The 17,630-nt window shown below is 45.6% G+C and overlaps 1 protein-coding gene and 1 pseudogene across 1 annotated transcript in view; one reads left to right on the top strand and one right to left on the bottom strand.

Moving 5' to 3' along the window:
* The first annotated feature begins 2,355 nt into the window (after positions 1–2,355).
* The window catches only part of LOC147027480 (polypeptide N-acetylgalactosaminyltransferase 5-like), a 59,205-nt gene continuing 43,930 nt past the window's right edge, over positions 2,356–17,630 (top strand). Inside the window, exons 1-2 of the mRNA XM_085876940.1 lie at positions 2,356–2,655; positions 14,984–16,311. Of these exons, the coding sequence (XP_085733066.1) occupies positions 14,990–16,311 (1,322 nt within the window). The 5' untranslated portion in view covers positions 2,356–2,655; positions 14,984–14,989. The remainder of the gene's footprint in view (positions 2,656–14,983; positions 16,312–17,630) is intronic.
* On the bottom strand, positions 9,838–9,978 carry LOC147027482 (signal recognition particle RNA; annotated as a pseudogene).

Below are 17,630 nucleotides of genomic sequence, written 5' to 3'. Positions count from 1 at the left end.
CTCTTGAATTGTGACGCCCCCTCTCTCTCTCCCCCTCTCTCTCTCCCCTCTCTCTCTCCCCCTCTCTCTCGCTCCTCTCTCTCGCCCCTCTCTCTCGCCCCTCTCTCTCTCGCCCCCCTCTCTCTCTCTTGCCCCCTCTCTCTCTCTCGCCCCCTCTCTCTCTCGCCCCCTCTCTCTCTCGCCCTCTCTCTCTCTCGCCCCCTCTCTCTCGCCCCCTCTCTCTCGCCCCTCTCTCTCGCCCCTCCCTCTCGCCCCTCCCTCTCGCCCCCCTCTCTCTCGCCCCCTCTGTCTCTCGCCCCCTCTCTCTCTCGCCCCCCTCTCTCTCTCTCGTCCCCCTCTCTCTCGCCCCCTCTCTCTCTCGCCCCTCTCTCTCTCGCCCCCTCTCTCTCTCGCCCTCTCTCTCTCGCCCCCTATCTCTCGCCCCCTATCTCTTGCCCCTCTCTCTCTCGCCCCCTCTATCTCGCCCCCTCTATCTCGCCCCCCTCTATCTCACCCCTCTCTCTCTCTCGCCACCTCTCTCTCGCTCCTCTCTCGCCCCTCTCTCTCGCCCCCTCTCTCACACTCCTCTCTCTCCCCTCCTCTCTCGCCCCTCCTCTCTCCCCTTTTCTTGAATTGTGACGCCCCTCCTCTCTCGCCCCTCCTCTCTCGCCCCTCCTCTCTCGCCCCTCCTCTCTCGCCCCTCTCTCTGTAAATGTATTCACAAATGTCTACCAAGCACAACAATTAATTCAAACCTTGGGAAAAAACAGCTTTCAAGCCTTTGGGAAACAGCTGTTTCCCTTGGGAAAATTCAAACCTTGGGATTAATTAATAATTTGAACAATTAATTTAAACCTTGGGAAAAAACAGCTTTCAAACCTTGGGAAACACTTGGGAAACAGCTGAAACGGATGAAGAACGATATCAAACCTTGAAAAGGCACATACTCGGGACCCCAGCGTCGATTGTGACGTCATACCAAACGAAGAAGAAGAAGAATTGTGGCATTAATCGTGCAAAAAAAAAATAATAATAAATAAACATTAATTGTGACATCATTCGTGATGTTATAGCACCGTGTCTTGTTGACAGATAAATGAAGGCAGATAGATAAATGGCCGTAACTTGGGAACCGCTCGTCCGATTAATATCAAACCTTGAAAAGGCACATCCGCGGGTCCCCGGAAATATTCCTGGCAAGTTTCAATCAGATCAGACCGGTGGTTGTTGAGAAACGGTGGTCGCAGACAGACAGACAGACACACAAACACAGAGATTGCTGGATAGCAATATTCCAGAGATATATATGTATATACTGTATATGTATTTATCCCCAAGTTGCGTCTCCCATGCGTACCACCTCCCTTGCGTTATATATACATATACACACCTGTGCAGGTGCACATGTACTCCGTTGGATGAGAAAAGTGTACAAGCTTGTCATGGGAGACCAGATATGTGGTGTGATCAGTAATTTCATGCCTTCACTTCAAAAAACATGCTTCGTTCGTGCTGTACTCCTTTTTTGTTGCTTTTGTAGATCGATCAGATCTTGTACAAGCCCACTTAGTGAGTACTGTACATATTCTCATAAACACAAGTTGCCTTTTGTTCCTCTGGTGCAGGCTCGTCAGATACTGGTACCTGTCATCGTACCTTTTCGAGCACGTGCACCGTTTCATACCATTGATAATTAATTAATGTTTGGTCAACAAGTAGGTGACACGCCACCAGATTGCATCAGACGTGTGCACCTGATTTTTGCGGGAGATGTGCAAAGTGAAAGGCACCGAAGAGGACTCGTGATCGATTGCAAGTGAAGATTTTTAAACATTGTTCTCAGGGTTCAACAGTTCAACTTTCAATGAACGTTTACAAAAACACTTTTAATGTGTTTAATGTGTCCGTCATCTTCGACTTGATAAAATGTTTACTGTAAACAAACGAGTGCTCACGCTGTGAATTCACTTCGGTTCATGTTCCGATGCGCTTCTTCCTCGCTGAGCATTTGGAAGTGAAGATTGACCAACAGCTCGACAGGTGGGAGGTATCGCCGCTTTGGATCGAGGGCGGATTGGAGGGAGGGGCGAAATCAATGAGAGGAGGAGCTTAGTGAGGGGGGCGGGGAAAGGACGGGCGGTTAGGGGCGGAGCTCGAATCGGTTAGGGGCGGAGCTAGAATCGGTTAGGGGCGGAGCTAGAATCGGTTAGGGGCGGAGCTCGAATCGGTTAGGGGCGGAGCTCGAATCGGTTAGGGGCGGAGCTCGAATCGGTTAGGGGCGGAGCTCGAATCGGTTAGGGGCGGAGCTCGAATCGGTTAGGGGCGGAGCTCGAATCGGTTAGGGGCGGAGCTCGAATCGGTTAGGGGCGGAGCTCGAATCTGCCATCGTCGGACCCGGAACGCCACGCAAGCACACTCACTGAGCGTGTGCTGCGCCCAGACCTGGTGACGACGCCGGTTCTCCGTCCCGTGAAACTGGCAACGGCAATCCACGTTCGGGTTCCTTAATGCGAGTGTTCGTACACTTGGAGAGCACGCGCACTTCGTGTACTCCCCGCACGGACTCTTTGGCGCTGTTCGTGCCGCGAGGGTAACTCGAGTTTGTTTACTGTCTGAACGCTTGGAACAGTGCACCACCTGAACGCGCATCGTCACCGGCATTTGTCGCCGTGGTGGGTAAGTTCGTGTCTGCGACTGTGCGCTCACCGGGTCGGATCGGATCAAGTCGGATCAAGGAATCGCATTGCGTGCTGATGGTGGAGCAGATACTAATAATGTATCATTTCGTTTTTAATGGGTGACACAGCGACTCGTGATGCCTGATCTGGAGTCCTGGGCGAACTCCCTTGGTTGTGTTCTCAGATTTTGTGTTGCCCTCGCTCCCCTTGTTTGTGGCCGTCACATTGATATTCGTACGTTGAAGGAGATGATTTTTTTTTTTTCAAGAAGCCAAAACCGAACTATCCGTTGTGAGTTGATGGGTCAGAACGTTGCGGTGCAGGTTGTGATTTTAAGGTTTTGAGCCACCGGTCACCGCACGATGTTCGTGCGTGCCACGTCCTCCGTGCTTTTCACGTCCGTACATGCTACCCTCCGTGCGTTTGCAATCCTCCCTCCATGTTACCCTCCATCCGTCCATGCGTACGTACTACATTCCATGTGTTCCACGTCACGACATACAACCTCCCGTGCGTACGTATTACCTTCCGTGCGTTCCACGTCACTACATACAACCGTACGTGTGTACCACCTCCCGTGCGTTCCACGTCCGTGCTTGTACGCCATTCTTTGTACATGTGCGTCATTCAAGACTCAGGAGCATTATCACTAGTTTGTGTGTGTGTGTTCGGAGTCGAGGAGGTCAGCAGTTTGAACCCGACTCCGGCCGAGTCACACCAAACCCTTTATAATTGGTGCGTGCTGCTTCCTTGCTTGATGCTCAGCTTTGAAGAAGGATAGAGCACGAACCAACAGCCATAGGTTGGCAGTTATAGCGCAGGCATCCTCCTGTGTTAAAGTTCCTTGAAATTGAATTCCCATCCATTGATCCATCTATTTATTGGTTCATTAATTTAATTATTTATTTAACCAATTGATTATTATCTGTGTGGATGTCACATCCATCCATTCCATCTTCCATCCTACCCTTAGCCTGTCCCACACCCATGCAATGTCCACGCATGCCACCCTCTGTCTGCCCCATGTTCATGTATGCTCTTCTCCATGTGTGACTCCTTCCACCCATGCCAGGTCTATGTGTGCCACCCAACGTGTGTGTCCCACTGTCCATGTGTGCCACATTTGTTCATGCGACTGTGTCCTTTTCCGTGCCTCTCTCCGCACCGTCTGTGCGTGCCACCCTTTGTTTGTATCCCCTCAATCAATGACAAACCAAGAAAGTCCTGAAACATTTCTCAACTGCACACCTGTGACTGCACGTCTACCTCTTCTCCACATTCTACTTTTGCAGATGCAATCTCCTCCAGGGCAGATAAATGAACGAACAGGGGTTTCATAACTGGGACTATTAAAGTTATTGTTTGCAGCGCTGTTAATGTGAGCACATATACGTTTTATCGTAGTTGGTTAATGAGTTGTTCCCTCCACCACCGAGGGTGGAAGGAGGTTGTGTTTTTATCTCTGTCTCTCTGTGTCTCTCTCTGTGTTTCTGTCTCACTCTCTGACTCTGTGACTCTGTGACTCTGTGACTCTGTGACTCTGTGACTCTGTGACTCTGTGACTCTGTGACTCTCTCTCTCACTCTCTCTCTCTGACTCTGACTCTCTCACTCTCTCACTCTCTCACTCTCTCACTCTCTCTCACTCTCTCACTCTCTCACTCTCTCACTCTCTCACTCTCTCACTCTCTCACTCTCTCACTCTCTCACTCTCTCACTCTCTCACTCTCTCACTCTCTCACTCTCTCACTCTCTCACTCTCTCACTCTCTCACTCTCTCACTCTCTCACTCTCTCACTCTCTCACTCTCTCACTCTCTCACTCTCTCACTCTCTCACTCTCTCACTCTCTCACTCTCTCACTCTCTCACTCTCTCACTCTCTCACTCTCTCACTCTCTCACTCTCTCACTCACTCTCTGACTCTGTGACTCTGTGACTCACTCTCTGACTCTGTGACTCTGTGACTCACTCTCTGACTCTGTGACTCTGTGACTCTCTCTCTCTCTCTCTCTGACTCTGACTCTGACTCTGACTCTCTCTCTCTCTGACTCTCTGTCTCTGTCTCTCTCTCTCCCTCTCTGTCTCTATCTCTCTCCTCTCTCTCTCTCTCTCTGTCTCTCTCTGTTATTTGCAAAATCAAAGATTTTTCAAGTATATTGTTTTGTTATTTTTGTTATTCTGTCTGTTTGTCACCAACAGGTCACAATGTTAAACCGATCTTCACGAAACTTCACCACATGGTAGAGATTGTCATAAGGAAGAAGCTTATTGGGTTTTTTTGGGGGGTTTTTTTGTGTACACTGTCGAGGCTCGTATGAGAGCTAACACACACAAACACACAACAAGGGGAGCAGGAGACGAGAAGTGCGAGAGGGAAGAAAAAAAACAGTGTGGAACAGACATGAGGAGATCTGTGCAAGGGAGAGGGATAGGGTGGGGTACACACGGTAAATAGGAGATACGACAGGGACTTTCAGGTCCTTTTTGAGGTCAAAAGGTTAACATAGGCCGAACATCAACAACTTCTCGGTGATGTTTCTAAAATCCTCAATTTTCATCCGATTGATTTTAAATTCGAGGAGGATTTATATTCCAGGTCATTGAATTCAACTAGCCAATTATTTTTGAGGTCATTTTGGACCATAAGGTCAACATAGGCCCAAGGTCAACAAATTGGGTGACATTTCTAAAATTATCAATTTTCATCCGATTCACTTGAAATTTGAAGAGGATTTGCATATTTGGTCATTGAATTCAACCACCAATTATTTTTGAGGTCAAATTTGTTTTATGGATTTTGCAAGAATCGTGCTCTGCACGACGTCGTCGTCTTGTTATTCTGTCTGTTTGTGTACAGGATATCTCAAAAAGTTGTAGATGGATCCAGATGAAATTTGGTGGACAGGTTGAGTGTGTGGAAAGGGTGAATTGATTCGATTTTGGTGAAGAGCCGAAGCCGGATCTGGATACGAGAATTATTTAATTTTTAAAGTGATTCTTCACCTTTGAGAGATGGGGCCAGACACGATATAGTACTGTATGGCATGATATTTCAAAAATGTATTGGGCCCCAAATGTTCTCGTGGATCAGGCATTACGTGGTGGAGGTATGCGCTCTACCAAGTGCCCTTCTAGTTTGTGATGTTTCTTAATTTTAATCAGTATATGTATAGATATATAATTCTTCTGCAAGAGATGCCTCTCAGAATCAGGACAGGAAGAAACGTTATTTTTCTTTTTTCCAGACTATTCTAAACCACTGGATGTTCATCCCTCGGTATTGGAAACATGTGGTCCAACATTTTGGGAAATTTGTGTTTGTCTGTTTGTACTGCTGAGAATTTAACTTCCTGTTTACATCGAAAACATGAAGTACTTGTCCTTAGTTGCAACTGTGGAGTAACCCAGGAAGGGTTTCAAACAGCAAATGGCTTACCTTGAGTCGATTTTATATATTTTGTGTAAGATTGGGGCGGTTGAGATTACACATTTTTTAAAGAATAAGAAGGAGCTTACACCAAAAGTTAAAAACTACAGGGTGGCCATAAAGTCTGGAAACGTAGGCGAATATACATTATAAATGGTTTGTTGACATTATATTACAACACATGATATGTTCAATGTGTTGTCCCTCATGAGAAATGCACAGTTCAATGCACTGTGCTAAATTTCAATGAATGCGGTGCATTAATGCAGCATTTCCATCAATCCCTGCACATGCATCTACGATGCGTTGCCTCAGATGATTTGTGTCTGATTTTCACTGAATTTCCCTGCACCTTCAGCATACCCCAGAAGAAGTAATCAAGGCGGTTCAGATCTGGCGAGCCCACTCCACAGGGCCACATCGTCCAATCCAGTTCGGGAAATTATAATTATCATCCAACAGAATGGCATATTATCTCCGTTTCTAGACTTTATGGCCACCCTGAAGATCGACTCCGCTAATTTAAGCAAAAAATTAGCGGAGTCGATCTAGTTTTTAACTTTGGTTGGAAGCACCTTCTTCTTTAAATAAAAATCAAGATATATATATATATATATATATTGTTGCGGGCCGGCGGGGTCGGTTGAGAAGACCACGAGGTGGGGGAAACCTACGTTGATTCCCACCAGACTCTCCGGAATTGTAGGCCGTCGTTAATGGATAATTCCATGACGCGGCGGGTCGCTTAATTGACCGTGGACGCCAATACCTCAACTGCGTGGCGTCGGGTCCTCCTGTCTCGAATCAAGTTACCTAATTAACCACGCGGTTTCGACTACCGGGGAACCACACCCTCGGTACGCCTTGCCAAGACCAGATCACTCTACCAACTACCGACTACCTTTCCAGATCGGATGCAGTCGAGCGGCACTGCCAAGGACGTACCGGCTGGAAGGAACGGATTGTTGGGAATAAAGACCCAGCTAAGCTCAGATTTGAACCATGCTGGTCCAATGGAGGAAAAGACAAAGACGAGCTCGGAAAATTTCTACAATTATTTATTGACAATAAGCGGGGAAAAGCATGTGGCACAACAAAAATGTTTATTGGGGATGTAATGCAGGGGAAAGATGAGAGAGGTGTGGTGCGGAAATTTTACAAGCAACTTACAAAAGCGGACACAGTGCAGACTTGACGCGAGATTAATAAAAGCAATAATTACAACAATGAACATCTTACACAGGCTTATCTAACGGACAGGCCGCCAACACACTCGGACATACACTTGGACAAAATTAAACCAATGAAAAGAAAAGGGACCTTTCGCACCCAGGGAGGGAGAGAGTTGAGGTCACAGTTTTTGGTACCTGAGCGTTTCGGGGGAAGGGATGCTCCGTGGTGCGGCACCCGACAAAAGCTGTGCAGTTCGGTCCACAGCCGCACGTGTGGTAATCGTGTCTGGCGGAGTTCAAAGAGGCGAGAGATGAGCAGTAGGCAGGACCAGATTAGAGGTTTGGTCAGGGTCGTGTGGGCGCGCACAGTAGACGGGCCGTCGAGGCGAGACGTAGGCAGAGCCAAGCAGCCGGAACACTTTCACAACAACTCGCAATTCTCTTCAACCTCCCCAACTTCTTCACAATTCCAACAACAACGACCACTTCCCACACGGAGGTCCGTGCTTTATACAGCCTGGAGCTCGGGGAGGAGCCGTGGCGAAACCGATGTCATCGTCCGATCCGAGCATCCCGATTGGACTGGGCCTTCATGTGGTCTGCCTTTCTGAACGGGGTTTTGGCCAGACGCTAGTCTGGCCCGCCCACGCCACGCGTGTCTCGGTTTGGAAAGGTGGAAGCCGATGCGGCTTTCATAGCGAACTTCGGGATTTTGCCTCAGAAAATGAGACTCCGGATACAGTGGGTAGTCGGTGGTACGCTATGGTAAGCGAGACGAGAGTGCGAGGCAATTCACCTCAGAAAATAAATGAGGAAGAGTGGGAAGTGGAATGGAGGGGGAAATTATTTAATAAAATAAAAGGGAAAAAATGATTTATTAATCCTAACTGTAGCTCATGGCAACACACTCCCTCGTCTTCCCATTAGACAAAAGGTAGGGACCTAACTACACTATATTACTGAAATAACTGACTCGGGACAACTGTATGTTGTATGCATACGGTTGCGAGAACCATAACTATATATATATATATATATATATATATATATATATATATATATATATATATATATATATATATATATATATATATATATATACATATATATATATATATGAGCCTGGTGTGTTGGCGCAGTGGTTAGGGCAGCGGCTGGGGATCCAAAAGGTCCTGAGTTCAAGCCCCGTTGGGCCACTGAATTAATACCCCAGGGGGTTGACTCAGCCTGTCATCCTTCCGAGGTCGGCGAAATGAGTACCAGTGCACTGGGCCAGTGTATACCCCGGTTAAAATAGGTGTACCATATCCCTGTGTCGTAAGAGGCGACCAGGGTTGTGTCAGGAAGGGCATCCGGCGTAAAAACATGTGCCAAATCACTATGCGGATCATACGGATGATCCGCTGTGGTGACCCCGAACGGGAGCAGCCGAAAGAAGAAGATATATATATATATATATGTACACATTATATATACTAGTACGTGCCTGAACGTGCGTGGCCACACGTGCAAAAAAAAAATAAAAACAACCAAAAAAAACTTTCGAACCGCGAGCCAGAAACAATGACACAGGCCGTTCCTTCACTCTCGCGTGCCCGTACGTGCGTGGCCATACATGCAAACCAAAAAAAAAAAACTTTCAAACAACCACACAGGGAATTTGTGGGAATTAAGCCAGGCATTAGCACAGATAATTTATCACAAACCTGATACGTCACAATGATGTCATATTCGTTTTTGTGACGTCATCATTAAGAGGGCGATGATCTTAGCTCATTTGAGCTTGTTGTTTCACAGCCTACAGTTTTCATCGAAACTTCCTGAAACTTGGCATATATATGTAAAAATACCCTGCGCAGACAGTAACCATCTCCGATTTTGAAAATTTCTCCCAGAAAAAAAGTTGACATAATATCGCCGCTAATGGAAATCGCCTATACCATTATCTCCAAAACTCTGCAAGCTGCTTGAATTTTCTTTGCAGGAATCAAGCCGTGCATTAGCACAGATAATTTATCACAAACCTGATACATCACGATGATGTCATATTCGTTTATATGACATCATCATTAAGAGGACGAGAATCTTAGCTCATTTGAACTTGTTACTGTAACTTTTCTATGTTTAGATACGCAAATACTTACCATTGTGTTGCAATTGCCGACAGTATTCAATACAGTAACATGCTCGGAGCAATGGGCTATACCATATAGCCTCGGTTTTTAGTAGGCTATACCATCTCGGCTTGTGTACGTACACTCTATGATGTTCGCACAATGACGAAATCGCTTAATGACGCATTTCTCAGAACGTATCCCCGTCGTTAAGCGGCCCATGACTATATATATATATATATATATATATATATATATATATATATATATATATATATATATATATATATATATATATATATATATATATATATATATGTTGTTGTTGTTGTTGTTCGTCTTTCGGCTGCTCCCGTTAGGAGTTGCCACAGCGGATCATCCGTTATGATCCGCATACTGATTTGGCACAGGTTTTACGCCGGATGCCCTTCCTGACGCAACCCTGGTCGCCTCTTACGACACAGGGATAAGGATTGGGTTTCGCCATGATTCCGGGCTGCCCTACACCCTCTCATAGCGCGGCCCAGTGCAGAGCTCCCGTCCTCAAGCGATCCTCCAACCCAAGCCTCCGAGTAGCCGGATTACAGGCGCACGCCACTACGCCCGGTGTGTGTGTGTGTGTGTGTGTGTGTGTGTGTGTGTGTGTGTGTGTGTGTGTGTGTGTGTGTGTGTATGTGTGTATGTGTGTATGTGTGTGTGTGTGTGTGTGTGTGTGTATGTGTGTATGTGTGTATGTGTGTATGTGTATGTGTATGTGTATGTGTATATATATATATATAACATGTTGTTGCAGTACTGTGAGACTGGCACTCTTCCTTGGCAATGGCAGACAAAGTATAGCGGTTCCAAGATAGTTATTTCATTCGTATCTGTTTTAGATAGCCCTTCCCTCATGTTTAGTGGGTTGGAGAGATAAAATGCATTGTGAGGGCTTATTAGTAGGTTTTATTTCTCATTCCTTATTCTCTTGTCTCTTTTATTTTACTTTATTTCACACATGACCTCCTTTGCTCTATGTAAGCATGGAGATCACGGCAACAGGCAGTTCATTTGCAGACTCGTGCCATTTCCCATTCAAACCTCATGCTCACCTCAGACCGTCGCCATACTCGAACCCCAATGCTGCAACATTCCTGCAACCACCACAACACCTTCCCAAAATTCCGCATGACATCAGACCACAACTCAAGCTCACCTACACTCACCATTGACGCCACAACCTCGACGACCGCCATCACCATCATGAACTCGCCACACTGCAACCACTGCGCTACACCACTGCTGCCATCACTCAACCACAGTCATCATTAATGACCAGCAGGGAAAAGGAGGCGAGCCCGTGGCCAGGGCACGCGATCACCCCGTGTTAATCTCGGAGCTCCTTTGCATTATGAAGCGCAGAACAAAGAGGGGGTGATTATGGTGCCAAATCCTCACTGGGGTGGGGCAAACAATATGGTTGAGTCCACACGCCAATGAGGGCATGGGGAAACACCCATCACTCCACCTGTTCTGCTCTCAAGCATCGCCCCCCGCTGGGATATTATAAAAGAGAGCTCTGATCTGACCCACTGTCTTCTTCTCTTCTTTTCTCGGCTGGCCTGCCCACTGCCCGCTTGCCCGCCCTTCTCGCATCTAGCCCAGCCTTTCTTGTTCTTAGAGTCACGGAGAAGTGGAATGGAGGGCAAGACACCAGACAGAGCACTACCCGAGTCCGTTAAGCAATTAAACATACAGACCTCTTTACAGTCACGTTAAGTCCATTCCTCTAACACGTTCTTTCCTTTGTCCCTGAAAAACCCTGTCACATCTTTACACCTTCCTCTCCACCTCATTGGCTCATCACCACACACTTCATCGCATCTCCACCAATCATGCACCGTAGACACCCCCAATTTTCTTCCTCCCTTCCCCTTCCTAAATGATTGGGATTGTGCTGGTCCGTTGGCTGTGCTAGGTATCTAGATGTCACAATCACCTCAAGCTGTCTCTGTCTTTCTTGCAATTCCATGTTCCTCGGGTGTGTGTCTGATGGTGCCTGTTGTGTTCGTGTAAAGTTAAGAATGCGTAAGGTCGGTGTATCAGGTTAGCTCTGCACTGTGTCCTCTTTTGTAAATACTTGGATTTCTTTTGCCGCATCCCACAAATCCTTACTTTTCCCTGCTGTACACATTGCTTTGTAAAAAAAAAAAAAAAACTTTTATTGTTCCACATGCCTTTCCTCACCCTCACTTTATAAATAAATTGCTTGTATTGTGAATGTACCCAGTTCGTCCCGTCTTTTCCTGTATTTGGCCAGAGTAGTCCGCACACAGGTTATCCGGGAAGTTCTGCCCCACTAATATGCTCTTATTAGCCGATGCGTACTTGGAAGCTCCACTCAGCTGCACCTGATACGTGTCATGTTCACGCAAGTCCGCATCGAGAGGGCACAAAACTCGCTTGGTACGGTCAATCCACCGGAAACAGTATCACGCGAAGTAGTGCAACCCTGCCAGGGTTGGCAGTACAAATCGGTGTTTGTGGTTGCTGAGCAACTCCCCGGCACGTGGGAGTTATATCTATGCCTGGCGTCCTCAGGACCGGGTGTTCGGAAGGAATCCGAGTGCTTCCCCTCATGGTCGAACTCAAACCCCAGATCCATAACAATATATATGTACTTTCCCAACAAGGTTGTAATGATTTTTTAGTTCTCCTGAGAACAGCTTGGTCTGTTTTGAAATCCAATAATTACCTCCGCCACCAAAGGTGAAGGAGGATACGCTTGCACCCCTTTCTGTCTGTTTGTATACAGGATATCTCCAAAAGTTATGGACGGATCCGGATGAAATTGTGGACAATGTTCTGTGTGTGACAAGGATGAACTGATTAGATTTTGTTGAAGATCCGGGTCCGGATCCAACGACTAGAATTTTAAAGTGATTCTTCACCATTGAGAGATCGGGCCAAAAATGAGAGGGAGAGCACGATATCTCAAAAAGTTGTGACGGATTCGGATGAAACTTGTTGGACAGGTTGGGCGTGTGACAAGGACTAATTACATTTTGGTGAAGATGTGGATCCAGATCCGGATCGGATAATTTTTTTTAATTTTCACAAATGATTCCTCATAATTGAGATGGGGTCAAAAACTAAATGGAGTATATTTCAAAAAGTTGTGGATGGGTTATAACAAAACTTGGTGGATGAGTTGTTTAGGTGACAAGAACAAGACTATTAGATTTTGATTAAGTTCCGGATCCTGATCAGGCCTATCAGTGGATACAAAACGTAAACTGTTCAGCTCGCCTGGTGTTGGCTCAGTGGTTAGGGTGGCGGCTTGGGATCCTAGAGTCCTGAGTTCAATCCCAGTCGACCGCTAAATTAAAACACCAGGGGGTTGACTCAGCCTGTCATCCTTCCGAGGTCAGCGAAATGAGTACCAGTGCCAGTGTGTGTACTGGTAGAGGGGCACTGCATCAGCGACGCAGTCACGCTTCAAGAAATGAAAGCTACCCCGGCAGCTAAGCTGCCATACGACCACCACCAACTGTTGAGCCTGCCGGAGGTATGCGCTCCACTGAGTGCCGTTCTCGTCTTGCAAATGGAAGAAGTTTGAGACATTTCAACTTTACTTTTCACTTTATTTACACATTGATTTCACACTCATGTACATAAATCATGTCATGTGTCATGTGCTTCTACATAAATCACATCTGGGTCAACAAATAAATGATCAGATAACGGTGCTCTCTGGACTGATAGGATTGCTCAGGAGTAGTGTTCAACTTTGAGCTGTGTAGTCTGGATTTAACACCATAAACTATCATTATAGAGCTTCACATGGTGTTCCTCTTGAGTGCACCATCCTTTGGAGGGTATGTTAAGCTGGCTGTCCTGTCTGTTGGCATTCGCTGGAGGATGTTAAAAATCATGCAGTGCCTTTAAAAAAAAATAATAAATAAAGAGTAGGAAATTGGTTGCAATGTGCTGAGTAATTGATGACACAGGTAAAAAAAATAATTTGCACAGTATTTAAATGAATTACTCAGCTTTTTTGTCTGAGTTTTTTTATGCTGTCAAAACACATAGTTAACTAGGACTGTATCCACATCCAGATCCAGATCTTCACCAAAATTGAATAAATTTGTCCTTGTCACATGCCAACCTGTCAACCAAGTTTCATCCGAATACATCCATACCTTTTTTTTTTTTTTAAATATCTTGCTACATATCGTTGTTTGGCCCTTACTTTGCATGACGAAGAATGACTTGGAAAAATTCCAGCATCTGGATCTTCAAAATCGAATCGATTTGTCCTTGTCACACACCCAAACTGTCCACCAAGTTTCGTAGGAATCGATCCATAACTTTTTGAGATATCCTGCTCACAGACAGACAAACAAACAACCAAGAAAGACGTCTTGCAGAGCACGATACCTGCAAAATCCCGAAAACAAATTTTACACTAAAAATTTTTTTTAACATTTTTTTTAAAATACAAAAACTACCAAAAACACACCTAACATTTAGCATTTTCTTATTTTGATCCTGTATTGATAAATTGATGTGGTGCAGACATGATGGGCTGAATGGTCGCCACCTTTGTCTAATTTCCTCGTGTTCCTTGTGTCCGTTGGGACGAGCGTCAGCCGAGCCGAACAGAACCAGCATCGGCGGTGCGAGAGTTACCTCGGCACAGGCGTCGAATGGGCTCTCCGACGATCGCAAACTCAATAAAATCAGTGTTCTTTATTCCCTCAATTCCTGACCCATCAATCCGAAATTGTTATTTTTTGCACCTCCTCCTTTCCCAACTTCATCTCGCCATTGTAAAAGGATCTGCGGCTATAGTGGGGATAGTTTGTTTATATTGAATAAGTACGTGTTTTGTGTTCATGCTCCTTTGAGGCTTTGATCAGGATTCGTGCCTCATATGCACTCTTTAGTAGTGTGTAAATTCATTGTCAACACCTCGATCAAATTATTATTGGTGTGTATGCCTGGTGTTGGCTTAATGGTTAGGGTGGTGGGCTTGGGATCTGAGGATCCTGAGTTCAAATCCCGCTCAGCTATTGAATTAATACCAGGTGGGGCTGACTCTGCCTGCTATCCTTCCGAGGTCGGCAAAATGACTGCCTGCATGCTGGTATCCTGCGTCGGAGTGGTGACCCATCCAGGATTGTGCCCAATAGCCAAGGAGACTGCTTAGGCAGCACCAACGCTCTGCACACAGTATGGTCCCAATGGATGGATGGATTGGGGTGTTATTGAGTTTGGTTGCCATCTTTATTTGTCGATTGGTGGGAAGATGCCATCAGGTAACAACAACTGTTAATGACTGTGTGAATTGGGCCGCGTGGTTATTCGTGCCTGTGGTTCAATTCTACCGATCACCATTCAGTCACTCTGGGAGCCACAGCCCCTGTGCTATCCAGTCACATTACAGCATTTTATCATTGAAGTCTCCCCAAAAGTAAATTGCTCCTAAATTAATTGAAATGCTTCAATATATTGAGAAAATATTTCCATTGTTTCTGTAATCTTTATGAAAGATTTTAAAATAAATAAATAAATGTAGATGTACACCTGCTTTCAACTTTTCTCATTTGACTATTTCTTTCCTAATTGCAGGTCAATATGCAAGTGCTGGGGCTTCTGCGGCGAATTTTCCGTGGGAGTGGACGTGTGCTTGCCATTGTGGCAGGAGTGTCTATTTTATGGATCGCCTTCAACTTGCTCGCCCTTCGCTCTTTTTCCAAAGAGAGCACTGTGAAAATAGTCGGACTTAGAGGGGCTTTGAGACGGCAATCTATGCACCCACGTAACATTTATCCAGTACAATTAGCCAATAAATTGGGTTTGGTGAGGTTTGACAATAATACACAAATGCATCAAGCAGGAGCACGTCAAATCGCTGTGACAGATAAGTTACTGGCAGAGACCCACAAGTTGTCTTCTGCTGTCATCCAGTCCGACTTTCAGAAAAAGACATTTCAGCCTGTAGTTAGAATGCATGATAAAGTTAAGGCTCCTGATCAAGTCAAGACATCGACTCATTCTTACCGGGTCGTTCAAAAACAAACGGCAAAAAACCAAGATCATTTGATTCATAATGTTAACGCACACGCTTTTCAAGGCATTGGACCAAACGGACATGAAGTTCAGAAAATTTTGATCAAAGATGGAGGACGTGATGCGAAGGTTAAATCTACAGAACGGCGGGAGGGGAAAATCGCAAACGCAACAGACCAAAGAAGTCTGAGCACAACCTCTCCAAAATTCCCGCCAAATGTAGCGACTGGCCTTCGGAGTTTGATTTCTGACGAGGCTCCGGTTCAAAAAATGATTCGAGAAAAGTGGACGACGACGAGTATTGCCAAGACAAATCCAATTGCTAAGGTGGTAAAAGTTAATGCAAATATTAGTGGCAGTGATGAAAAAGCCCATCGTGATTTGAAAACTGGAATGAACAGCACTGTATCGAAAGCTAGGATTTTGGAGAAAGTTGATGGAAAAATACCGCAGGTAAAGAGTACAATTCCATTGCAATTGAAAAGTTTCAAACCCTCAAATCTGTCGAGCCCTTCAGGCAAATGGAAAGTGGAATCAAACCAGTCGATCAAAAATGTGAAGCCTCTTGTCCCCCAGAAGGTTGCAGTCGGCCAAAGCCTGAATATAACCACAAGGCTCCATACAGTCCAAAGAAACAAAACTGAGTCAATGCCCCAGGTTCGAGTAAACGCAATGTCACGTGGCAATACCACCCGCCCGGTGCAGCTTCTGGATGTAACACAGAATCCTCGGGACCCCTTGGCACCGGGGCAGTTTGGAAACGCCGTGAACCTTTCACCTGCTGAGCTGGAGGAGAGCAAACGCCGTTGGACTGAAGGTTCCTTCAACGTTTTGGCAAACGAGCGTATTCCGCTGGATCGTGCCCTTCCAGAGGCAAGACCCCCTGGGTGAGATGCAAATGTAAAGGGTTTCGCAAAGTTTCAGAGTTTGAACACTCCGTTGAAATCGGTCACATTTATCTTGCTTAGTTTTGTTTTCTTGTCAAGTGTTGTCACAAATTTATTTGTTATTGGTACAGTGTGAGGTTCATGCTTGGTATGTCTGAAATTCCATGCGGAACATATTGTTTATTACCGTATTTTCCGGTGTGTAAACTGTGGCCGTGTATTAACCACGGCTTGTAGCATGGTATTGTGTACACTGTGGTCCTAAATGAGGAGAAAGCTTAGAAATTTTAACCAGTTTTAATAAGATAAACAATCTTAATGTTATATAATGCCCAAGTGTCTGTGCTTTCAGAAAATGTATACTTTGCTATGGGTCCTATGGATATAGTTGCTTAGGCCTAAGTCACATTTGGTCTACGGCGAGGATACGGCGGCCGTACGCCCTCTGAATTGACAGAAACGTGCGGCGACCGAAGAGTTTCTTCGGTCGCCTCAGGGTGGCCCTACGCCGTTTGGCTATCTTTTACAGGCCGTAGGCGTCGCCATGGAATTATAACGCGGAGTTATAACTTTTTTTCATTTCTACGTTCGCCGTAGCAATTCGACAAGCCGAAAAAAAAAAAAACTGCTAAAAAAAAAAAAAGGACCCACTCGTTACCATCCGTCTGGCCGCACATTCGCCTTAGGGCCCCTCTGCGGTCGCCTTGCGGGCACCTTGAGGCTACCTTGCGTCTGCCTTGAAAATTATATGGCCGCCGCAGGGCCCCCTTAAGGTCACCGTGCGACCTCAAATCAAAGACCATACGGCAACCCCACGTTTTCGGTCTCCACAATTTCTAAATACGCCGTGCGGCTCCCCGAAAAATAAAAACATCTGTGACTGCTACATTGTGTGACCGTGGAAATACTGCGGCCGCCGTATAATTGCTAGTGGCCGTAGATTTTGGAGACCCCATGGCCTCCGTGGCAAATGTGACTTAGGCCTTACAAAGCATGTATTTTATCCAAACACAGGCTATTTTTTCCATTTTTATAGCTCATTTTTTAGAAATGGGTTACATGTATGATTGTATATGTTGTCCAAAATGGTTGAAAATGCATTTTTTTTGTTTGATATATATCATTATACATAAGAATAGAACAATTCCTCGAAACAGTACATTTCTTATGACCTTGTGCATATCTTGGCACCTTCAAATGTGTAAAATTTCCCCCAGTCATAGTGAAGCTTACAAAATGTTATTCCAGAAATTTGAAATGAATCTGATAGAACATCTTAAATAGCAATTTACTTCTGCATAAACTGCTGATTTAAAATG

The sequence above is a fragment of the Eptatretus burgeri genome, chromosome 4, assembly GCF_056783735.1.
Source record: "Eptatretus burgeri isolate ZD-2024b chromosome 4, Ebu_testis_v1, whole genome shotgun sequence".
Taxonomy (NCBI): Eukaryota; Metazoa; Chordata; class Myxini; order Myxiniformes; family Myxinidae; genus Eptatretus; species Eptatretus burgeri.
The sequence above is the reverse complement of the archived record's forward strand: the minus strand, read 5'-3'. Positions and strand labels throughout refer to the sequence as shown.